The 25,110-nt window shown below is 48.9% G+C and overlaps 1 protein-coding gene across 5 annotated transcripts in view; it reads right to left on the bottom strand.

The window, feature by feature from the left end:
* The window catches only part of MYLK3 (myosin light chain kinase 3), a 193,671-nt gene that overhangs the window by 29,901 nt on the left and 138,660 nt on the right, over positions 1-25,110 (bottom strand). For 4 of the 5 annotated variants that reach the window (XM_063946020.1, XM_063946019.1, XM_063946018.1 and 1 more), the window contains exons 2-7: positions 23,578-23,674; positions 22,240-22,603; positions 20,501-20,904; positions 19,175-19,280; positions 4,942-5,035; positions 369-478 (exon numbers count right to left, since the gene is read on the bottom strand). In XM_063946020.1, the coding sequence (XP_063802090.1) occupies positions 369-478; positions 4,942-5,035; positions 19,175-19,280; positions 20,501-20,904; positions 22,240-22,603; positions 23,578-23,674 (1,175 nt within the window). The remainder of the gene's footprint in view (positions 1-368; positions 479-4,941; positions 5,036-19,174; positions 19,281-20,500; positions 20,905-22,239; positions 22,604-23,577; positions 23,675-25,110) is intronic. The other variant, XM_063946017.1, reaches the window with a different exon arrangement.

Genomic DNA, 25,110 nt, shown 5'->3' with positions numbered 1-25,110 from the left:
TGGTGGTCGTGATCTGTTGGAGCAGGGTCAAAAACTGGATTGTGAGGTAGTCTTTTCAGACGAGGCCATGTCCATTTAAATGAGGCCACACCCATTTAGATGAGGACACGCCCCCTTGCCGGATGCGCGCGCAAGGTATTTTTTTATCTAGGTGTGTGTGTGTGGGGGGGCGGCATTTCTTGATGTCATGGGGGGGGCGCATTTTTAAATCTCGCAATGAGAGCCAAATTGGCTAGAAACAGCCCTGCCAATAGTCATGGAAACATATGGCAGCCAGCCTTATACATAGCGAATATTTTCCATTTAAAGCCCAAATAACTCCCCCCCCCCCCCCCCCCCCTGCGTGCGCATCGTGACATCATACATACTATTCCATGATCAAGGTGAGGTCGTTCTTGCACTCAAAGGCGTCATATAATTGGATCAGGTTGACGTGATTTAACTGGTTCATCACATTAATTTCATTCTTCACCTCTTCCTGTTGGAACAATAAAAAAATCTCAATTTTATTAACATATTACTCTTCTGCCGCCCAACCATGTAACAAGCTCCTGGACATCTAGACCTCTAGTGAAAGGGAGTAAATAAACGTATAATTGGTAGACGGAATAACTGCAGACAGCCTCAGCGTTAGGCGCCCATCTACACCCCCCCCCCCCCACCACCTGTCCGTGTTATGGCGCACTGACAGCAGCTCCCACTGCGAAGGCTCATGAATATGCAAATGAATTCCACAGACACTCGTCAAAAATTCTGGCTTCCCCTCATCTCTTAGTTAAAGGGCAAATACATTAGAAGGTTGGTTTAAAGTACAGCAAAGCCCGTTACTGTGAGGCTTTTCTGCAGATTTTATAGATTTAACGAGGCAACGGCGGCTTGTGTTTTTAGAGCGTCACCGAAACTAAATTACAGTTCGCTCGTGACTAAAATAAAGTTTGACTATTATTTTATGTTACATTATGGGGGTCATTCCGACCTGATCGCACGCTAGCTATTTTTTGCAGCGCTGCGATCAGGTCAAAACTCGGCAAAACTGCGCATGCGTATGCACCGCAATGCGCAGGCACGTTGTACGGGTACAAAGCGGATTGTTGCTGGGCGATGGATTTAACGAACAGCACAGCCGATCGCAAGGAGATTGACAGGAAGAAGGCGTTTATGGGTGTCAACCGACCGTTTTCAGGGAGTGGTTGGAAAAACGCAGGCGTGTCCAAGCGTTTGCAGGGCGGGTGTCTGACGTCAATTCCAGGACCGGACAGGCTGAAGTGATCGCAGCGGCTGAGTAAGTTCTGGGCTACTCAGAAACTGCACAAAACTTTTTTGTACCGCTCGGCTGCACAAGCGTTCGCACACTTGCAAAGCGAAAATACACTCGCCCATAGGCGGCGACTATCTGATCGCAGCGCTGCAAAAAATAGCTAGCGAGCGATCAACTCGGAATGACCCCCAATGTTCTTATGTAAAAGGTAGAATTTTTTATTTTTTTTGCATGAATTCCATGTGAGGCTGCTTTTCAGTGTCAAGAAAATGTCTGTTTATGCATCCGTATAAAACGCTGTAACTTTAGGCACTTGCTGTACGCTATTGTCTACAGTAGCTAAGGATAACCGCCGGTCACATAACTACTTCCCCTAAGAATGCATAGACTAATGAATTTTTAATGCTTGATTTTATCCATCTGTTCAAGTTATGAGCAAATGTATGTGTTTGTGCCTCAGATAATATTTGGGCTTCTTAATTTGGTCACATTCCCAATTATGTCGGGTCCGCCGCCTGAAACTGGGCCAATTTGTTCAACTATGAAAGACTTTTTTTTTTTCCCGACCGGCAGATCTCTGTAATCCGGTTGGAATCATCAGAATCAATTTGCGTATCTCTAATCATGAGACAGGGATGCAAACAATGGCCCTCTGCTTGCAGAATTTGGTAACACCTTGGAGAAACTATACAAAGTCCTGAAATGGGAACTTTTCACACATTTATCGTTTCATGTTTGCATTACACACATATAACTCTTTATGGTATTTAAAAACCATAAACACTTTAACGTATTGTGTATCTGTTATGTGCATACAATGACTACAGTGACACTGCTTAGGTCATACAATGGGGTAAATTTACTAAGATTCGTGTTTTCCCGTTTCAGGTCAAAGTTCAATCACGAATGACATCGAAAGTGTAAAACTGCAACTTTTTGAATTTGTTACGATGGATTTACTAAGCTGTCGTATTCGGGTTTTTCTTTTGTTCCGATGTCGATGTCATTCGTGTTTTTTTTTTTATTTTTACGGCAGTGATTAGCAAAACACTGCCGACTTTTTTACAATGAATCTCGGCCGGATCTGTGTGATCCGTGCTGGGGTTCATTTTTTTTTAAATTAAACACTGTAAAATCCCAAAAAAAAATTGCGTGGGGTCCCCCCTCCTAAGCATAACCAGCCTCGGGCTCTTTGAGCCGATCCTGGTTGCAGAAATATGGGGGGAAAAATGACAGGGGTTCCCCCATATTTAAGCAACCAGCATCGGGCTCTGCGCCTGGTCCTGGTTCCAAAAATACGGGGGACAAAAAGAGTAGGGGTCCCCCGTATTTTTAAAACCAGCACCGGGCTCCACTAGCTGGACAGATAATGCCACAGCCGGGGGTCACTTTTATATAGTGCCCTGCGGCCGTGGCATCAAAAATCCAACTAGTCACCCCTGGCCGGGGTACCCTGGGGGAGTGGGGACCCCTTCAATCAAGGGGTCCCCCCCCCCAGCCACCCAAGGGCCAGGGGTGAAGCCCGAGGCTTTCCCCCCCTCATCCAATGGGCTGCGGATGGGGAGGCTGATAGCCTTTTGTGATAATGAAGAGATATTGTTTTTAGTAGCAGTACTACAAGGCCCAGCAAGCCTCCCCACATGCTGGTACTTGGAGAACCACAAGTACCAGCATGCGACGGAAAAACGGGCCCGCTGGTACCTGTAGTACTACTACTAAAAAAATACCCAAAAAAAGACAAGACACACACACCGTGAAAGTAAAGATTTATTACATACATGCACACAAACATACATACATACTTACCTTATGTTCACACGCAGGTCGGTCCTCTTCTCCAGTAGAATCCAAGGGGTACCTGTTGAATAAATTCTACTCACCAGATCGCGGGTCCCAGGCTCCTCGGGGCATCCATTTGTAATCCACGTACTTGCATAAAATAAGAAAACGGAAAGCCGAGCCACGAACTGAAAGGGGCCCCATGTTTTCACATGGGACTCCTTTCCCCGAACGCCAGAAACCCACTCTGACTGATGTCTAAGTGGGTTTCTTCAGCCAATCATGGAGCGCCACGTTGTAGCACTCTCCTGATCGGCTGTGTGCTCCTGTACTGAGTGACAGGCGGCACACGGCAGTGTTACAATGTAGCGCCTATGCGCTCCATTGTAACCAATGGTGGGAACTTTCTGCTCAGCGGTGACGTCACTTTAGGTCAACCGCAGGGCAGAAAGTTCCCACCATTGGTTACAATGGAGCGCATAGGCGCTACATTGTAACACTGCCGTGTGCCGCCTGTCACTCAGTACAGGAGCACACAGCCGATCAGGAGAGTGCTACAACGTGGCGCTCCATGATTGGCTGAAGAAACCCACTTAGACATCAGTCAGAGTGGGTTTCTGGCATTCGGGGAAAGGAGTCCCATGTGAAAACATGGGGCCCCTTTCAGTTCGTGGCTCGGCTTTCCGTTTTCTTATTTTATGCAAGTACGTGGATTACAAATGGATGCCCCGAGGAGCCTGGGACCCGCGATCTGGTGAGTAGAATTTATTCAACAGGTACCCCTTGGATTCTACTGGAGAAGAGGACCGACCTGCGTGTGAACATAAGGTAAGTATGTATGTATGTTTGTGTGCATGTATGTAATAAATCTTTACTTTCACGGTGTGTGTGTCTTGTCTTTTTTTTGGGTATTTTTTTAGTAGTAGTACTACTACAGGTACCAGCGGGCCCGTTTTTCCGTCGCATGCTGGTACTTGTGGTTCTCCAAGTACCAGCATGCGGGGGAGGCTTGCTGGGCCTTGTAGTACTGCTACTAAAAACAATATCTTTTCATTATCACAAAAGGCTATCAGCCTCCCCATCCGCAGCCCATTGGATGGGGGGGGGACAGCCTCGGGCTTCACCCCTGGCCCTTGGGTGGCTGGGGGGGGGGACCCCTTGATTGAAGGGGTCCCCACTCCCCCAGGGTACCCCGGCCAGGGGTGACTAGTTGGATTTTTGATGCCACGGCCGCAGGGCACTATATCAAAGTGACCCCCGGCTGTGGCATTATCTGTCCAGCTAGTGGAGCCCGGTGCTGGTTTTAAAAATACGGGGGACCCCTACTCTTTTTGTCCCCCGTATTTTTGGAACCAGGACCAGGCGCAGAGCCCGATGCTGGTTGCTTAAATATGGGGGAACTCCTGTCAATTTTTTCCCCATATTTCTGCAACCAGGATCGGCTCAAAGAGCCCGAGGCTGGTTATGCTTAGGAGGGGGGACCCCACGCAATTTTTTTTAATAAAATAACAACTTTCCCACCCCTTCCCACTGATATACATGCACGGATCTCATGGATCCCTGCATGCCTATCCAATCACGGAAAAAAAAAGCAGGTCTGTTTTTTTTTTGCACTTTTTTACGAGTTGTAATTTTTCACGGCAGTGTTTTGTTTTTTTTTGCTTTGCACTTCTTAGTAAATTACCGAGATTCATACTTAAACAGCCGCGTTTTGACCGATGGTGTATTCATTCGTAATTTTTTTCTTGGACTTGCAAAAAATTACGAATGCCCTCATCACTGCCGTGATTATTGCTTAGTAAATTACCGAGATGACACTTTGATGAAAAAACGGCATCTCGGTCAAAATCGGGAGCTTAGTAAATTTACCCCAATGGCTGCTAGAATAATAATATATAACTCACCCTATCCTTGGGCCCTTTCACTTTGATGATTTTGGCTGCCAGGCGAAGTCCGGACGTTATCTCAATACACTTGTGAACTTGCCCAAAACGCCCCCTGTTGACAAATGGAGCATCAGAATAAGAAGATGATTTCAAAATGCATAAAACAAATATACATATCGCCGTTCATTTACACAGATAAATACTTCATACTGTACTTGCAACACATTTAGCTGAGAGCGCAGTACTTTGTAGAACCTGCAGGTGTCGCTGTTTCTACATATTCAATGGACTTGACTCAGTGGGGCTTATTCGGAAAGTGCATGTAATGCTCCCTGCAAAACAACTGGTTTAACTGGAGGGTCTTCCAAATGAAGGGTGGCTCTGCAGCGGGGACCGGAGTGTGATAAGGGTGCTCCTGGCGGCTCTCTAGGCTGCAGAATGCCATTCCAGGCTCCCTATATGCCTTGGCCATACACATTATATGTTTTTTTTGTTGCAGATTGGTTAAATATCTTGGGTCGCTTACTTGTGTTTATGCCAGGTCGCAAATTGCCTGCCCTCTGCAGCCTATCCGCCCCTTTATCTCATTTTAATAATCTTGCTCCGCAAAAAGGAAGCTTGGTTTTGCACTGCCCAGCTCACCTATAATTTTATCATTTATACAGCGCTGCCATATTGCGCATATTAAATCAATGGTTTGCTAGGAACGTCATCACAGAAAGGCTAAAAGATCTATCTATGTATAGTTTGGAGCAGAGAAGGGAAAGGGGGGACATGATAGAGACTGTCGCATTGGTGGTCATTCCGAGTTGATCGCTTGCTAGCAACTTTTTGCTGGCTTGCGATCAGATAGTCGCCGCCTATGGGAGAGTGTATTTTCGCTTTGCAAGTGTGCGAACGCCTGTGCTGCCAAGCGGGCTGAAAAAATTTTGTGCAGATTCTAAGTAGCTCAGAACTTACTCAGCCCTTGCGATAATTTCAGCGTGTCTGGTCCGGATTTGACATCAGACACCCGCCTTGCAAACGCCTGGACACGCCTGCGTTTTTCCAACCACTCCCTGAAAACGGTCAGTTGACACCCATAAACGCCCTCTTCCTGTCAATCACCGTGCGTTCGGCTGTGCGAATGGATTCTTCGTTAAATCCATCACTCAGCAACGAACCGCTTTGTACTCGTACGACGCGCCTGCGCATTGCGGTGCATACGCATGCGCAGTTTAGCCGCGGTTGAGATGATCGCTGCACTGCAATAAGTTGCTAGCGAGCGATCAACTTGGAATGAAGCCCCTATACCAAGGGTTTTAACAAAGTTCAGGAGGGAAACATTCTTCAAAGGAAGAGGAGTATTAGAACTGGAGGACATACACTGAGACTGTAGGGGGGAGGTTCAGGGGAAATATAAGGAAAAATTACTTCACAGAAAGGGTAGTGGATATTGATAAGTGGAATAGCCTCCCATCAGAGGTGGTAGAGGCTAAGACTGTAGAGCAATGTAAACATGCTTGGGATAGGCATATGAATATCCTTACAAAGAATTGAGGTTCAAAAAGGGTTGAGATTACCTAAAGGATAAAAAAGGGGCAGACTAGATGGGCCAAGTGGTTATTATCTGCCGTCACATTCTATGTTTCTATGTCCTATCTTCCTCCTCCCATTGGCTGGCACCCATTTGTACCCCTATGGGGATTCCTCGTTCTGGCTATACAACATATCAGATATATGTTCTGGGGGAAAATCTAGGCCCACTTTTCCCAAATCGAGGTGCGCAGCAGGGCTAAAGCGGACTATGGACATTTGTCGATTTGCAAATTACCACCAGTGACTAACAATTTCCCTTAGATGTCAATAAAAATAAAAAAAATTACTTATTAAAATACGCACATTCTAGTCATGCTCTAAATTGATTTTATTTAAATTTTACACATTCACAACAGGTCCAGTATTTAAATCCTCGTTATCCCACACTGAGAGCGGCAGATACAACACGATTTAACTCCGAGCCTGCCGTAGAGGTCACAGCACTCTTCTGTGCTGCACAACAGAGGGAACGGAAAAAGTTGCACGACCTCGCTGCGAGAACAGAGCACGTTCCTATACTTAAGGCGAGACCGCAGAGATGGGCCGGGGGCCTGTGAAAGAGCTGCTATTATCGCGGGTTATAAATAGCCTGACACATGGTAAACACCCTGCAAAGACTGGAGGCCTAAAGCTCATCTTTTCTCAGGGTTTACAATGGATTAGTCCCTCGCCCAGCTGTTCCCTTACTCTGTAACAAACTGTTATAGTGCGTTTTAGGTGCGGCGCAGTCACATGTTGGATGTAAATATATCCGCTCCCGAAAAAACACTTTTAAAGGAACATTATAGGTAGTAAAAAAGTTGTTCTATTACGCTGTACAATTAGCGTACAGATTGTAAGCCTGCGAGCAGGGCCCTCTGACCTCCTTGTCTGCCTGTTATTACCCAGTCTTCCAATTTTTAAGGAAAAAAGAATATGCTATGCCGCATCACCTCAGTTCATCCGCTGCTCCACGTCCCCCCTCTCCCTGCTGCTCTGCGCCTCTCCCCACTGCGCCGTGCCTCCCCGCTGCTCCGCCCTGCCTCGTGCCTCCTGCTGTGTCTCGCCCCCTCCCCACTATATACTAACCCTTCTCAGCTCAGAGCGCTCCATTGGCTTAGGTCTGTCACATGATGCAGCCCATCTCCAAGAGTGCATGCATGTAGGATACGTGAGAGTCCTTACCAGATAAGTAAGCAAAATAAATAAAGTGATATCCGCCCCTTGACAAACATATTGTGGGCGGAGCCAATATCCACCCTTCATACATTGTGGCGGATTCAGAGCTGGATGCGAAATCCCGGGTGCCGGGGGCCATCATTACATACTTGCTGCCTTTTATAAACTAGAGTGCGGCGTGCGAAGCGTGGTGAGACCCCTAAGGGCGTGTCTAGCTCCACATATGGGCGTGCCTAAGCTTAAATGCTTGTTGCAAAATATATCTATATAACATCAATAGCGATATATTTTGGGAAATGTTGCAATTATTGGTACTAACATTGCTGCCTGCAGTATGGGGTTTCTTGTTTGCAATTGCATCTATTCTCTGTCACAGGCAAATACAGGGGGGGGTTCTGGTTGCCCTGAAACCCCCTCCTCCTCTTGGCAAGTGGCTCAAATTATGACAACAATAGTATATAATACGACTACTAAAGCTACCGCCACATCATGCAGTTGAAGGGACAGAGAGGAGCTGCTGCACATATCCAGTTACTGTGGGTTACAGTCATTAGGTCGACAGCACTTAGGTCGGCAGTCATCAGGTCGACCACTATTGGTCGACATGGAAAAAGGTTGACATGAGTTTTTCACTTTTTTTTATTTTTTTTGAACTTTTTCATACTTTACGATCCACGTGGACTACAATTGGGAACGGTAATCTGTGCTGAGCGCAGCGGTAGCGGAGCGAGGCACCTTGCCTGAAGCGTGGCGAGTGTAGCGAGCTATGCGAGGGGACACGGTGCACTAATTGGGGTTCCCCGTCACGTTACGAAGAAAACAACAGACATGAAGGCATGTGCCTCTATCCCACTGCCTCCTGTCTGTCTCATGTGCCTCTATCCCACTGCCTCCTGTCTGTCTCATGTGCCTCTATCCCACTGCCTCCTTGTCTGTCTCATGTGCCTCTATCCCACTGCCTCCTGTCTGTCTCATGTGCTTCTATCCCACTGCCTCCTGTCTGTCTCATGTGCCTCTATCCCACTGCCTCCTTGTCTGTCTCATGTGCCTCTATCCCACTGCCTCCTGTCTGTCTCATGTGCCTCTATCCCACTGCCTCCTGTCTGTCTCATGTGCCTCTATCCCACTGCCTCCTTGTCTGTCCTATGTGCCTCTATCCCACTGCCTCCTTGTCTGTCCTATGTGCCTCTATCCCACTGCCTCCTAGTCTGTCTCATGTGCCTCTATCCCACTGCCTCCTGTCTGTCTCATGTGCCTCTATCCCACTGCCTCCTGTCTGTCTCATGTGCCTCTATCCCACTGCCTCCTTGTCTGTCCTATGTGCCTCTATCCCACTGCCTCCTGTCTGTCTCATGTGCCTCTATCCCACTGCCTCCTTGTCTGTCTCATGTGCCTCTATCCCACTGCCTCCTTGTCTGTCCTATGTGCCTCTATCCCACTGCCTCCTTGTCTGTCCTATGTGCCTCTATCCCACTGCCTCCTAGTCTGTCTCATGTGCCTCTATCCCACTGCCTCCTGTCTGTCTCATGTGCCTCTATCCCACTGCCTCCTGTCTGTCTCATGTGCCTCTATCCCACTGCCTCCTTGTCTGTCCTATGTGCCTCTATCCCACTGCCTCCTGTCTGTCTCATGTGCCTCTATCCCACTGCCTCCTTGTCTGTCTCATGTGCCTCTATCCCACTGCCTCCTTGTCTGTCCTATGTGCCTCTATCCACTGCCTCCTTGTCTGTCCTATGTGCCTCTATCCCACTGCCTCCTTTAGACGCTTTAGGCACAACCATCGGTCACCACCATCAAAACTTGCATTATATTGATGGTTTGCAGAAGCATGTCAATGTTTGGGGTCAGGGCGTTTTACAAAATGGGGGCGCGTCACACAAGCCGCACATTTACACCTTTTGTAAAGTCTCCCTCATTTCTACACATGATGGCAAACTCCTCGTGGAGGCGTCTATGGAGAAGAAACAGTAGGTATTAATTTCAGTGTGCGCTGTGTGGAGCAGCTAAACACAGGTGCAACGCCAGGGTATTCTTCTGGATGCACTCAGCGCTCTTTTGTAATTGAGGGTCACAGATGAGGGACACAAGTAACATGGGCATATAGGATAGAAAGTATGCATTGACACAGAAGTACATGGGGGAGGCAAGGAGGCAGTGGGATAGAGGCACATAGGGCAGACATGGAGGCAGCGGGATAGAGGCATATAGAGCAGACAAGGAGGCAGTGGGATAGAGGCACATAGGGCAGACATGAGGCAGTGGGATAGAGGCACATAGGGCAGACATGGAGGCAGCGGGATAGAGGCACATAGGACAGACAAGGAGGCAGCAGGATAGAGGCACATAGAGCAGACAAGGAGGCAGTGGGATAGAGGCACATAGGGCAGACAAGGAGGCAGCGTGATAGAGGCACATAGGGCAGACATGGAGGCAGCGGGATAGAGGCACATAGAGCAGACAAGGAGGCAGTGGGATAGAGGCACATAGGACAGACAAGGAGACAGCGGGATAGAGGCACATAGAGCAGACAAGGAGGCAGTGGGATAGAGGCACATAGGACAGACAAGGAGGCAGCAGGATAGAGGCACATAGAACAGACAAGGAGGCAGTGGGATAGAGGCACATAGGGCAGACAAGGAGGCAGGGGATAGAGGCACATAGGGCAGACTAGGAGGCAGTGGGATAGAGGCACATAGGACAGACAAGGAGGCAGTGTGATAGAGGCAAATAGGGCAGACAAGGAGGCAGCGTGATAGAGGCACATAGGGCAGACATGGAGGCAGCGGGATAGAGGCACATAGAGCAGACAAGGAGGCAGTGGGATAGAGGCACATAGGACAGACAAGGAGGCAGCAGGATAGAGGCACATAGAGCAGACAAAGAGGCAGTGGGATAGAGGCACATAGGGCAGACAAGGAGGCAGCGGGATAGAGGCACATAGGGCAGACAAGGAGGCAGTGTGATAGAGGCAAATAGGGCAGACAAGGAGGCAGTGGGATAGAGGCACATAGGACAGACAAGGAGGCAGCGGGATAGAGGCACATAGGGCAGACAAGGAGGCAGCAGGATAGAGGCATATAGGACAGACAAGGAGGCAGTGGGATAGAGGCACATGGGACGGACAAAGAGGCAGCGGGATAGAGGCACATAGGCCAGACAAGGAGGCAGCGGGATAGAGGCACATAGGGCAGACAAGGAGGCAGCGGGATAGAGGCACACAGGGCAGACAAGGAGGCAGCGGGATAGAGGCACATAGGGCAGACAAGGAGGCAGTGGGATAGAGGCACATAGGACAGACAAGGAGGCAGCAGGATAGAGGCACATAGGGCAGACAAGGAGGCAGCAGGATAGAGGCATATAGGACAGACATGGAGGCAGCGGGATAGAGGCACATGGGACGGACAAAGAGGCAGCGGGATAGAGGCACATAGGCCAGACAAGGAGGCAGCGGGATAGAGGCACATAGGGCAGACAAGGAGGCAGCGGGATAGAGGCACACAGGGCAGACAAGGAGGCAGCGGGATAGAGGCACATAGGGCAGACAAGGAGGCAGTGGGATAGAGGCACATAGGACAGACAAGGAGGCAGCAGGATAGAGGCACATAGGGCAGACAAGGAGGCAGCAGGATAGAGGCATATAGGACAGACATGGAGGCAGCGGGATAGAGGCACATAGAGCAGACAAGGAGGCAGTGGGATAGAGGCACATAGGGCAGACAAGGAGGCAGCGGGATAGAGGCACATAGAGCAGACAAGGAGGCAGTGGGATAGAGGCACATAGGACAGACAAGGAGACAGCAGGATAGAGGCACATAGAGCAGACAAGGAGGCAGTGGGATAGAGGCACATAGGACAGACAAGGAGGCAGCAGGATAGAGGCACATAGAACAGACAAGGAGGCAGTGGGATAGAGGCACATAGGGCAGACAAGGAGGCAGCGGGATAGAGGCACATAGGGCAGACTAGGAGGCAGTGGGATAGAGGCACATAGGACAGACAAGGAGGCAGTGTGATAGAGGCAAATAGGGCAGACAAGGAGGCAGCGTGATAGAGGCACATAGGGCAGACATGGAGGCAGCGGGATAGAGGCACATAGAGCAGACAAGGAGGCAGTGGGATAGAGGCACATAGGACAGACAAGGAGGCAGCAGGATAGAGGCACATAGAGCAGACAAGGAGGCAGTGGGATAGAGGCACATAGGGCAGACAAGGAGGCAGCGGGATAGAGGCACATAGGGCAGACAAGGAGGCAGTGTGATAGAGGCAAATAGGGCAGACAAGGAGGCAGTGGGATAGAGGCACATAGGACAGACAAGGAGGCAGCGGGATAGAGGCACATAGGGCAGACAAGGAGGCAGCAGGATAGAGGCATATAGGACAGACAAGGAGGCAGTGGGATAGAGGCACATGGGACGGACAAAGAGGCAGCGGGATAGAGGCACATAGGCCAGACAAGGAGGCAGCGGGATAGAGGCACATAGGGCAGACAAGGAGGCAGCAGGATAGAAGCACATAGGGCAGACAAGGAGGCAGCGGGATAGGGGCACATAGGGCAGACAAGGAGGCAGTGGGATAGAGGCACATAGGACAGACAAGGAGGCAGCAGGATAGAGGCACATAGGGCAGACAAGGAGGCAGCAGGATAGAGGCATATAGGACAGACATGGAGGCAGCGGGATAGAGGCACATAGAGCAGACAAGGAGGCAGTGGGATAGAGGCACATAGGGCAGACAAGGAGGCAGTGGGATAGAGGCACATAGGGCAGACAAGGAGGCAGCGGGATAGAGGCACATAGGACAGATATGGAGGCAGCGGGATAGAGGCACATAGAGCAGACAAGGAGGCAGTGGGATAGAGGCACATAGGGAAGACTAGGAGGCAGTGTGCTAGAGGCACATAGGACAGACATGGAGGCAGCGGGATAGAGGCACATAGAGCAGACAAGGAGGCAGTGGGATAGAGGCACATAGGACGGACAAGGGGGCAGTGGGATAGAGGCACATAGGGCAGACAAGGAGGCAGTGGGATAGAGACACATAGGACAGACAAGGATGCAGTGGGATAGAGGCACATGGGACAGACAAGGAGGCAGCGGGATAAAGGCACATGGGATGAACAAGGAGGCAGTGGGATAGAGGCACATAGGACAGACAAGGAGGCAGTGGGATAGAGGCACATAGGATGGACAAAGAGGCAGTGGGATAGAGGCACATAGGATGGACAAGGAGGCAGTGGGATAGAGGCACATAGGATGGACAAGGAGGCAGTGGGATAGAGGCACATGGGACAGACATAGGGCAGCGGCTGTGCAAGTAAATGCAATCTGCTCTATTCCAGTGACCATATAACAGGGCAGCCTGTGAGGCAATGCAGTAACTGTGTGTGATCTACAGCTGCATCCGCTAGTGATTACCTTATCATTATGCTGCAATGTTACGTCTCTCCACATAAATAATTCCCTATTCCTGCAGCATTGTTACAGTGTTCTGATCCCGTCCTGTGCCATCAGAAAGCGAAACGCGTCATGTCTGACAATATGCTCATCTGAATGGGATCTGGAGGATATTTTTAAAGTGCATGCGGTAACCCACGGCAATGGCCCAGATATCAGCTTTCCATTAGTCTGACTACAGTTGACTGCTTAAAATATCTGGTTGCTATGGGCAACTGCACGATTGATTTATACAACATGTTAAATAAACCTTTCAGTAAAACTTACTGCAGTTAGTTTGTGCCAAGTACATTTCTTTCACCCGACACAGAGATGCCGCAAAGAGTTACATTCCTGTCGCCTCTGGAGGGGATTTGGTGACATTTATGAGCCAGCCAACTCAAACAATGTGGAGATGTTTTAAACAGACTTTTCAGGATTAAATATCTTAAGCAGTGTCTGTCTTCTATCTGTATTCACCACCAAGTGTGTGTCACTTATGTGTAATTCATTTGCTGTACTCCGAAACACGGTGTCGTAGTGATCAAGCAACACCTAAGTCCTCCTTTCCCTCCCTCTTCCTCATTGCGCTGTCTCTGACGGGTTCCGGTCCATGAATAGACAGTGTCTACTTAGACACTTAAAAGGTCGACAGGTGAAAGGTCAACTGTGTTTATGGTCGACGCGTACAGAAGGTTCAAAAGGTCGACATGACTGGTCGATGTGACATACCATCCACGTGGACTACGATTGGGAATACAGTAGTAACAAGTGGCGAGAGAAGCAGTAGTGGAGCGAGCCGCCTTGCCCAAAGCGGGGTGAGCAAAGTCAGGGTCTATGGTGACGCTAACTGTGGCCGCACACTGTGAAATGGACACATTTAGAGGCCAATTCAGTAAGGATAGCGGATGCTGCTAATCAGCAGAATTTGCTATCCTTTTGCACGCATGCTGACCGGCGCCCCCCCCCTGCTACAAGCAGAAATTGCGATCGCCTCGCAATTTCTGCTTATATGCAGAAACTAAGGTTGACTCCTGCCGGCGCCATTTTACCTGTCGCGGCGGCTGCGTGTGACATCACGCAGCCGCCGCGACCACGCCCCCGTTCGCGCCGCACAGCCCACCGTTCGGGTTGCCCCGCCACGCAACACTCCGTTTCCTCCCTGAAAACAGCGTTGCCGCCCCCCTCCCGCACCGCACCCGCCTCTGCCTGATTGACAGTCAGAGGCGAACGCATTTTCTGTGGGCCCCCCCCAGAAAATGCAGACGCAGACGCAGTAGGGCCTGCTGCGCATGCGCCCGCGGCACCCCCGCAAAAATTCCAGGCGAATCGCGATTTGCGATCCGTCCTGAATTAGCCCCTTAGTCACAAAAACATGAAATGTCGAACTTTTTTGAGTCGACCATTTTCAAGTCAACCTTTTCACCCTGTAGAGAGAGATAAAGGCCCTCATTCCGAGTTGATCGCTAGCTGGTTTCGTTCGCAGCACGGCGATGAGGTGAAAAAGCGGCACTTCTGTGCATGCGTATGGTGCGCAGTGCGCACGCGCGACGTACTTTCACAAAAGCCAATGTAGTTTCACACAAAGTCTAGCGACGCTTTATAGTTGCACTGCTGACCGCAGAGTGATTGACAGGAAGTGGGTGTTTCTGGGTGGTAAATGACAGTTTTCGGGGAGTGTGTGAAAAAACGCAGGCGTGTCGGATAAAAACGCAGGAGCGGCTGGGGAAACGCAGGCGTGGCTGGATGAACGCAGGGCGTGTTTGTGATGTCAAAACAGGAACTAAACAGTCTGAAGTGATCGCAAGCTAGGAGTAAGTCTCGAGCTGCTCAGAAACTGCACAATCTTTTTTTGTAGCAATGCTGTGAACCTTTCGGTCGCACTTCTGCTATGCTAAGATACACTCCCAGAGGGCGGCGGCCTAGCGTTTGCACTGCTGCTAAAAGCAGCTAGCGAGTGAACAACTTGGAATGAGGGCCAAAGTACCAATCTGCTGCCATTTTTCAAACACAGCCTGTGACATGGCAGTTAGGAGCTGATTGGTTGGTACTTTATCTCTCTCCATGCATTGATACATATGCCCCGTAGACTTCTGGGACCCAGGTCTGCCATAGAGGTGCCGTCCTCTTCCCCAAGTTGGTGTGGCCACGCCTCTTTACAGGAACAGTGGGGGCCCGATATTCACATGAGGTGGCCAAATCCTAACACGCTCGGTAACGTCCCCTCCTACGTACCATGCACAAAATCCCCCTAACTCAGTGGTTTCCAAACTTTTTTGAATCACGGCGCCCTAGAATATCAGAATTTTTTTCACGGCACCCCTAGGCCAAAAGTTTCTTATTGAGAAATTTAGAAAGAAATATTACATTAAGTTTATCACGTTTATATGTCATCCTTAGGGTCAGGTGTGTGGTGAGGGACAAGATTTGCTTCTGTTTGGCCACATATTTTATGACTGGCAGCCACCAGCACTGGTTTTGCCTATTATATTGACCATGAATAATTTTAATTGGTCCTGGACCACCAACCCAGGGCACCCCTGCAAGTGTCCCGAGGCACTCCAGGGAGCCACCGCACACAGTTTGGGAACCTCTGCCCTAACTAATTACAAGTCCTGATTATCCTATGACTGTAAGGGGAGAGATGTGACAAGACTTCAAATGAGGACAAGTGGTGTAATTGCCCATAACCACCAAACAGCTTCAAGCTACCGTCTGTAAAATGATAGCTCGAAGCTTATTGGTTACTGTGGGCAACACCTCTTTCAAGGTTTCATATTGGACAATAAATAATCATAATTAGACCCGCCATTGTGAGGTCATTTACTCAGAGATGGAGGGTAATATAATAAATGTTACATGTAATACATTTACAAGACCCTAGCCAAGGCTGGTACTCGGCTGTCTGGGAGTGACGCTGTTGGCTCTGTCAGTGGTTATGTAGCCAAGGCTGGTACTCGGCTGTCTGGGAGTGACGCTGTTGGCTCTGTCAGTGGTTATGTAGACAAGGCTGGTACTCGGCTGTCTGGGAGTGACGCTGTTGGCTCTGTCAGTGGTTATGTAGCCAAGGCTGGTACTCGGCTGTCTGGGAGTGACGCTGTTGGCTCTGTCAGTAGTTATGTAGACAAGGCTGGTAATCGGCTGTCTGGGAGTGACGCTGTTGGCTCTGTCAGTGGTTATGTAGACAAGGCTGGTACTCGGCTGTCTGGGAGTGACGCTGTTGGCTCTGTCAGTGGTTATGTAGCCAAGGCTGGTACTCGGCTGTCTGGGAGTGACGCTGTTGGCTCTGTCAGTAGTTATGCAGCTAGGGCTGGTACTCGGCTGTCTGGGAGTGACGCTGTTGGCTCTGTCAGTAGTTATGTAGCTAAGGCTGATACTCGGGTGTGTGGGAGTGACGCTGTTGGCTCTGTCAGTGGTTATGTAGACAAGGCTGGTACTCGGCTGTCTGGGAGTGACGCTGTTGGCTCTGTCAGTGGTTATGTAGCCAAGGCTGGTACTCGGCTGTCTGGGAGTGACGCTGTTGGCTCAGTCAATAGTTATGTAAACAAGGCTGGTAATCGGCTGTCTGGGAGTGACGCTGTTGGCTCTGTCAGTGGTTATGTAGACAAGGCTGGTATTCGGCTGTCTGGGAGTGACGCTGTTGGCTCTGTCAGTGGTTATGTAGCCAAGGCTGGTACTCGGCTGTCTGGGAGTGACGCTGTTGGCTCTGTCAGTGGTTATGTAGACAAGGCTGGTACTCCGCTGTCTGGGAGTGACGCTGTTGGCTCTGTCAGTGGTTATGTAGACAAGGCTGGTACTCGGCTGTCTGGGAGTGACGCTGTTGGCTCAGTCAATAGTTATGTAAACAAGGCTGGTAATCGGCTGTCTGGGAGTGACGCTGTTGGCTCTGTCAGTGGTTATGTAGCCAAGGCTGGTACTCGGCTGTCTGGGAGTGACGCTGTTGGCTCAGTCAATAGTTATGTAAACAAGGCTGGTAATCGGCTGTCTGGGAGTGACGCTGTTGGCTCTGTCAGTGGTTATGTAGACAAGGCTGGTACTCGGCTGTCTGGGAGTGACGCTGTTGGCTCTGTCAGTGGTTATGTAGACAAGGCTGGTACTCCGCTGTCTGGGAGTGACGCTGTTGGCTCTGTCAGTGGTTATGTAGACAAGGCTGGTAATCGGCTGTCTGGGAGTGACGCTGTTGGCTCTGTCAGTGGTTATGTAGACAAGGCTGGTACTCGGCTGTCTGGGAGTGACGCTGTTGGCTCTGTCAGTGGTTATGTAGCCAAGGCTGGTACTCGGCTGTCTGGGAGTGACGCTGTTGGCTCTGTCAGTGGTTATGTAGACAAGGCTGGTACTCGGCTGTCTGGGAGTGACGCTGTTGGCTCTGTCAGTGGTTATGTAGACAAGGCTGGTACTCGGCTGTCTGGGAGTGACGCTGTTGGCTCTGTCAGTAGTTATGCAGCTGAGGCTGGTACTCGGCTGTCTGGGAGTGACGCTGTTGGCTCTGTCAGTAGTTATGTAGACAAGGCTGGTACTCGGCTGTCTGGGAGTGACGCTGTTGGCTCTGTCAGTGGTTATGTAGCCAAGGCTGGTACTCGGCTGTCTGGGAGTGACGCTGTTGGCTCTGTCAGTAGTTATGCAGCTGAGGCTGGTACTCGGCTGTCTGGAAGTGACGCTGTTGGCTCTGTCAGTAGTTATGTAGACAAGGCTGGTACTCGGCTGTCTGGGAGTGACGCTGTTGGCTCTGTCAGTGGTTATGTAGCCAAGGCTGGTACTCGGCTGTCTGGGAGTGACGCTGTTGGCTCTGTCAGTGGTTATGTAGACAAGGCTGGTACTCGGCTGTCTGGGAGTGACGCTGTTGGCTCTGTCAGTAGTTATGCAGCCAAGGCTGGTACTCGGCTGTCTGGGAGTGACGCTGTTGGCTCTGTCAGTAGTTATGCAGCCAAGACTGGTACTCGGCTGTGTGGGAGTGACGCTGTTGGCTCTGTCAGTGGTTATGTAGACAAGGCTGGTACTCGGCTGTCTGGGAGTGACGCTGTTGGCTCTGTTAGTAGTTATGCAGCCAAGACTGGTACTCGGCTGTCTGGGAGTGACGCTGTTGGCTCTGTCAGTAGTTATGTAGACAAGGCTGGTACTCGGCTGTCTGGGAGTGACGCTGTTGGCTCTGTCAGTGGTTATGTAGACAAGGCTGGTACTCGGCTGTCTGGGAGTGACGCTGTTGGCTCTGTCAGTGGTTATGTAGACAAGGCTGGTACTCGGCTGTCTGGGAGTGACGCTGTTGGCTCTGTCAGTGGTTATGTAGACAAGGCTGGTACTCGGCTGTCTGGGAGTGACGCTGTTGGCTCTGTCAGTGGTTATGTAGACAAGGCTGGTACTCGGCTGTCTGGGAGTGACGCTGTTGGCTCTGTCAGTAGTTATGTAGCCAAGACTGGTACTCGGCTGTCTGGGAGTGACGCTGTTGGCTCTGTCAGTGGTTATGTAGACAAGACTGGTACTCGGCTGTCTGGGAGTGACGCTGTTGGCTCTGTCAGTGGTTATGTAGACAAGACTGGTACTCGGCTGTCTGGGAGTGACGCTGTTGGCTCTGTCAGTGGTTATGTAGACAAGGCTGTTACTCAGCTGTGGCTCTGTCAGTGGTTATGTAGACAAGGCTGGTACTCGGCTGTGTGGGAGTGACGCTGTTGGCTCTGTCAGTGGTTATGTAGACAAGGCTGGTATTTGGCTGTCTGGGAGTGATGCTGTTGGCTCTGTCAGTCGTTATGTAGACAAGGTTGGAACCCGGCTGTCTGGGAGTGACGCTGTTGGCTCCGTCAGTGGTTATGTAGCCAAGACTGGTACTCGGCTGTCTGGGAGTGACGCTGTTGGCTCTGTCAGTGGTTATGTAGACAAGACTGGTACCTGGCTGTCTGGGAGTGACGCTGTTGGCTCTGTCAGTGGTTATGCAGACAAGGCTGGTACTCGGCTGTCTGGGAGTGACGCTGTTGGCTCTGTCAGTGGTTATGCAGCTGAGGCTGGTACTCGGCTGTCTGGGAGTGACGCTGTTGGCTCTATCAGTGGTTATGTTGCTGCTATACTGTGACTTGTTGTAAAGGCCAACTTACCCTCCCAGGACTTCGTGCTGGCAAACCTTATAACAGGACGATAAGATGGCCTGCTTGATGCTCACTATCCGGTGATTGAAAGGTGCAGGCGGGGGGGGACAGTCATCTGTAACGAGACGATACACCAGTCTGAGATCCTGTAATACTGAAGTTCGTTGATATGTGGGAAATGGGTGATTTAAGTCGAAAAATTATAATAGCTGTACAAGACTACGGCAATCTATTAATCTCCAACAGTTGTGGGACTACAAGTATCAGCATGCACTACCATCAGGGAGACATGCTTTAAATTCCACAACGACATCAAAGCTTGCAGAGAGGTAAAATGGAGAGAGATAAAATACCAGCCAATCAGCTCCTAACTGCCATGTTACAGGCTATGATTACAAAATGACAGTTAGGAGCTGATTGGTTGGTACTTAATCTCTCTGGTTGGTACTTAATCTCTCTCCAAGCTTTGATACATCTCTCCCTTATCTTCCTAACAGTCATAGACAAAACAGAATTTAAAAAATGACAGGACACATAGAGGCAGATGTACTGAGCCTTGGAGAGTGATAACGTAGAGAGAGAGATAAAGTTCCAGCCAATCAGCTCCTAGCTGCCATGTCACAGCATACTTGCCTCCTCTCTCGGAAGGAACGGGAGACTATTGAATTTGCTGCCATTCTCCCACACCCCGGGAGAAGAAGACTGACCTCCCGCATCCTGAAAGTGGGAACAATGTGGACTGGATAATGCCGCAAATCACGGTAAAACAATGAGGGGTGGGGCCAATGTCCTGTATTTCTATGGAAAACACATCAGATTGAACCTGCCCCCTCCCCATTCTCTGCAAGGGGCGGGGCCTATCGATGCGTATGGCTGGGCCCCGCCCCCATCTCTAATCAGCTGCATCTCTTCTCCGGGCTTCTCCCGGAGGAGAGAGATCAAAAGTACGTAAGTATGTGTTACAGTCTGTGTGTGAAAAATGACAGTTAGGAGCTGATTGGCTGGTACTTAGGGGTCTATTCATAAAGCAGTGAAAAGAGTGGAGAAGTGAGCCAGTGGAGAAGTTGCCCATGGCAACCAATCAGCATTGACGTAGTATTTATAATTTGCATACAATACAACTGTACGGAGCAGCTGATTGGTTGCCATGGGCAACTTCTCCACAGGCTCACTTCTCCACTCTTTACACTGCTTCATGACTAGACCCCTTTATCTCTCTCCACTTTATCACACTCCAAGGTTTCCAAGGTTTAGTACATCTGCCCCTAAAGGCACGCAATGCCAATATTCATTCGGTTATTTGCTAAACGGAGGTAACAAATATTATCTACTCACCAATGATATGTAGGGAGGAGGCTTCCAGCAATTCCGTTGAGCCACTTGGTAAATCGGAGGTAAAGGATTGACCTGGAGCCTGGCTGCGGTCACAGTCCTTCTCAATCACTTCTCCCTTCTGGTGCTTTGCTGCTCCCTTCTTTCCACAGTCTGTTTCTTCATCATCTCCTCTCAAGTCTCCTCGTTCCACGTCCGTGCCTCCCGTCTTCTGCTGTGGAATAGACACCTGGCCGCCAACTGTCTGAAGCTCCTCAGCTTTTGTAGCAGAGGACGCCTGCTTGTCCTTACCCATAACGTCCACTCTCTGGCATACCGGCTCTGGTCCGATCTTGTGCTGTACTGGTGCATTTCCTGCTACCGGGCTGCTGACCTGTACCTTACCCGCCGGGGCACCAGCACCTTCCCTGAAAGACGCATCGTATTGTCATCAGCCTCATTCGTACAGTCATTACTATTTGTTATTAAGAAAGCAGAATAACTTTTGTGTACTATTAGCACTAGATAAATACCCACAAAATGTAAGCATCCCCAGAAAGTATGAAGAGGTTCTGCAAAAGATTTTGGAGATATCTGCTGCGACCTCTCAATTTACGATCGCAAAAGCAGACCCTATAGGTCTCTAATATACACTAATGGAGTGTGGATTACTGTATCACAATTTTTTTTTCTGCACAAAGAGGGATCCCTTCTGATCCCTCATCATTGGCCTCTACTGGCCCGCATCACGGCCAGTCTACCCGGAAACAAAGTGATATTGGTGGCTATCACTCTGCTTCCAACTCTTCGCCAGAACGGGCTCTTATCAGAACCGGTGTCCAAAAAGAGGAACCTGGTAAATTCTAGCGATCTTAATAAATAATAATTGATATGAGGCCTGATTTAGAGATGGACCAAGGTACTTTCGCTCTTGCGTCTGTTTCCGGAGTAGCGGCTGCGAGTATGGTGTCAGCCCTTCCGCCGGTGTACAAGCACGTGTCTGAGTGCGCAAGAACTGAGACCCCTATCTACACCCTGCAATACCGCCGGTGTTCCTTTAGACGTCACGCCACCATCAATCACCCCAGCCCTATGGTAGTTACATAGGCCCTCATTCCGAGTTGTTCGCTCGCAAGCTGCTTTTAGCAGCATTGCACACGCTAAGCCGCTGCCTACTGGGAGTGAATCTTAGCTTTGCAGAATTGCGAACGAAAGATTCTCAAAATTGCGAATAGAAATTTCTAAGCAGTTTCTGAGTAGCTCGAGACTTACTCTGCCACTGCGATCAGTTCAGTGCTTGTCGTTCCTGGTTTGACGTCACAAACACACCCAGCGTTCGCCCAGACACTCCCCCGTTTCTCCAGCCACTCCCGCGTTTTTCCCAGAAACGGTAGCGTTTTTTCACACACTCCCATAAAACGGCCAGTTTACGCCCAGAAACACCCACTTCCTGTCACACTACGATCACCAGAACGAAGAAAAAACCTCGTAATGCCGTGAGTAAAATACCAAACTTCTTCGCAAATTTACTTGGCGCAGTCGCAGTGCGAACATTGCGCATGCGCAGTTTGCGGAAAATCGCTACGATGCGATGAAAAAGAACGAGCGAACAACTCGGAATGAGGGCCATAGTCTCCGTATGACTATGGTCTCCTATGGCTGCAGCTCTGCATCTGGGATTGCAGCCGCTTTCACTAACTGGCCTGCAACAACTCCCTCTACATGCTCCTGATTGCTTCAGGTATTCATGTTATTCTCATTACCTTGGTGGTTGGTCCTCTGCACCAGGGGGAGATATTGAGGCAGGATTTCTAGTGACATAACTGCGATCTCCCCCAGGTTCTCCTAGTATCTCCTTAGGTTCCTCAGGCGGCCTGGTATCCTGCTCTGTGGAAGGGTTATGAGAAGGTTGGATATGCTGGGGATCTGTTTGAGTACTTTTCTCCTCAGGCCTTTCCCCTGCCACCTTCTGTGTCCATGGTTTGGAGCTATCAGGGCTGCTGAGGTGCTGGGATGTTTCTAGAGGAGACTGACCACCTGTACAGTTGGCTTTGCTGTGAGGGCTGCCACAGGGAGCGGTCTTCTGACTGATTCTCTTCTCTTCCTGGGATTTGCTCCGGTGGGTAGCTGTAATGCAGAGGTAAGTGGGAGGTAGTAATACAATACATAGCTACACAGGTAGACGTGTCTAAAATGAACAACCATCTCCTGATACAGTACTATGGAAGACCTACTAGATTTTATTACTGTAGTATTATTTGTCACCTTTTGCCTGTCTATCTATCTCCATTGATGGTGGCTAAATGCAAGGTAGAGTTGGCTGGTGCTCCAGTCCTAGACCCCAGCTCCAACACCTAGAGCAGGAGCCTGAATACTGAAGCTAAGGTGGAGATGAATTAAGAAAGGGCTTAAATTATTTCCTTTACAGTATATCTAATTAATGTTATTTTGATTTATCCAGCAAATATGAAGACATGCTAGATACTCCTTTCCTGGTTAAGGTTTGAATTGTAACTTTAAGTCAAGTATCTGCTGAGGCGGCCATTTTGCATGCTGAACCAATATTCAAGACGTCAACTAACTATAAGCTAGTTGTGAGTCATGAGGGGCTTCAGGCTAGAGACGTGCAGTTCGGATCTCCAGAAATCTGAATACACCTGAATTTTTGTGGATCTGAACCAAAACTCAGTCTTGATCCTCAAGAAGATCTCATCCAAACTGAATCCCAGTTCAAATCTCTCCGCGGTTCAGATATCAGATTTTACATCCTGATTTTGTATTGCAAAACTGACAAGATTTTAGCTGTTTTTATCAATTTTTAATTATTGATATATATATATTTTTTTAATCTAGTTTAAATCTAACCAAAATCTGAATCCATACCAAAACGCTTGAGGGTGGTTTTGCCAAAACCAAACCAGAACACAATGATGAATTAGAACCAAAACAAAAGCATGGACACATCTCTATCTCAGGCCACCATGATGTCACTATTTCCTAATAAAGGGATAAGACTGCAAACTGCTGAAGCCAACAAAATGGCTGCCAAGAGCACTTTTAGCCATACGGCTCTGAAACCTATAGGCGGCACATTCACGGACCTTTACCTGATGCTGCTCTCTGTATCTCCGCCTGTGAATCTCTGCTGGTGAACGCATGCTTTTGCTTGGTTTCTTTCTCTTCAGAATTATCTTTAGCCTAAAAAACAAAAATATAAATGAAATGACCACGACACAGAAGACGACGGGATACGTACGACATCGCGGCAGACGGGATGCCTGCTGTATACCGACAGCGACATCCCATCTGCCAGAATACTGGCAGTGAGCCAGCTAGTCCGCTCGCCACATTTTGAGCTTTGCTCGCCACAGGTACTATTGCCTCTCGGTTGGTGGCATGGACCACCAACCAAGTGAGAAGTACAGGCAGATGTCGGGATGCCGGTTGTTGGTGCATATGCGAGTGTCAGGATATCGGCGTCAGTCTCCTGAACGCTCGACTCCGGACAGCCAGTAAACTGACTGCATCCGAAGACGACGACTAATATCACATCTATAACAAACTTAGCAGTAGTACCCAAAGTAGGATAGCATCAAAAAAGGCAAACAAGGTATTAGCATGCATTAAGCGGGGATTTGATGCAAGGGATGAGAGTATTATACTCCCACTATATAAACCCCTAGTGAAGCCACATCTTGAATAATGTGTACAATTATGGGCACCATACTACAAAAAGGATATCCTGGAACTAGAAAAGGTTCAGAGACGAGAGACCAAATTGATAAAGGGGATGGAGACTCTAGAATACGAGGAAAGGCTTGCTAGGGTAGGCATGTTTACACTGGACAAAAGGAGATTAAGAGGCGACATGATTAACATTTACAAATATATAAGGGGTCAATACATAGAGCTAGCGGGGGAATTGTTTTTGGTAAGATCATCAAAAAGAACACGTGGACACCGGCTTAGGTTGGAGAAGAGATTTTGCAAGAAAGAGACAGAAAGGTTTCTTCACAGTAAGGACAATACGCATATGGAATTCCCTGCTTGAGAGAGTAGTAATGGTGGACTCGGTCACTACTTTTAAAAATGGGCTTGATAAATTCCTAATGGATTTGGATATAGAGGGTTATGGTGGTTAAATCATGTACTATAGGAATAAAAAAACGGAGTATTTTAGTTTACGGCTAAACACTCACCACAGTTAAAATTAGTCTTAATAATAGTTCAGTGTAGGAGAGCACTAACAGGTTGAACTGAATGGACAAATTGTTTTTTTTCAACCTCAGAAACTATGTTACTATGTTATAATGCCGGCTGAACTCCATCTTTAGTGCTGGTGTTGCCAGGTTAGCGTTTCATACATACAGCGCAGGCAGCCATTTTGTCAGTAGCACCAATATCCATCTAAACGTGACCTAACATTTCACTACACCCCAGTGACATCACTGATAAACAGGGCTATGTGAGTGCATCCTTGTTAAACACTATTCCAATGTTTTTCTTACCAGTTTACAATTGATATATTTAGTATATTTATTGTCTTTTTTCGTTTCGTACAATGGATCATATTTATCAGTACTGGACAATTGATTAGGATTTCTATTGCCGCTTATCGCAGAACGGAATAACAT

Source organism: Pseudophryne corroboree, chromosome 11, assembly GCF_028390025.1.
Source record: "Pseudophryne corroboree isolate aPseCor3 chromosome 11, aPseCor3.hap2, whole genome shotgun sequence".
Classification (NCBI taxonomy): Eukaryota; Metazoa; Chordata; class Amphibia; order Anura; family Myobatrachidae; genus Pseudophryne; species Pseudophryne corroboree.
The sequence above is the reverse complement of the archived record's forward strand: the minus strand, read 5'-3'. Positions and strand labels throughout refer to the sequence as shown.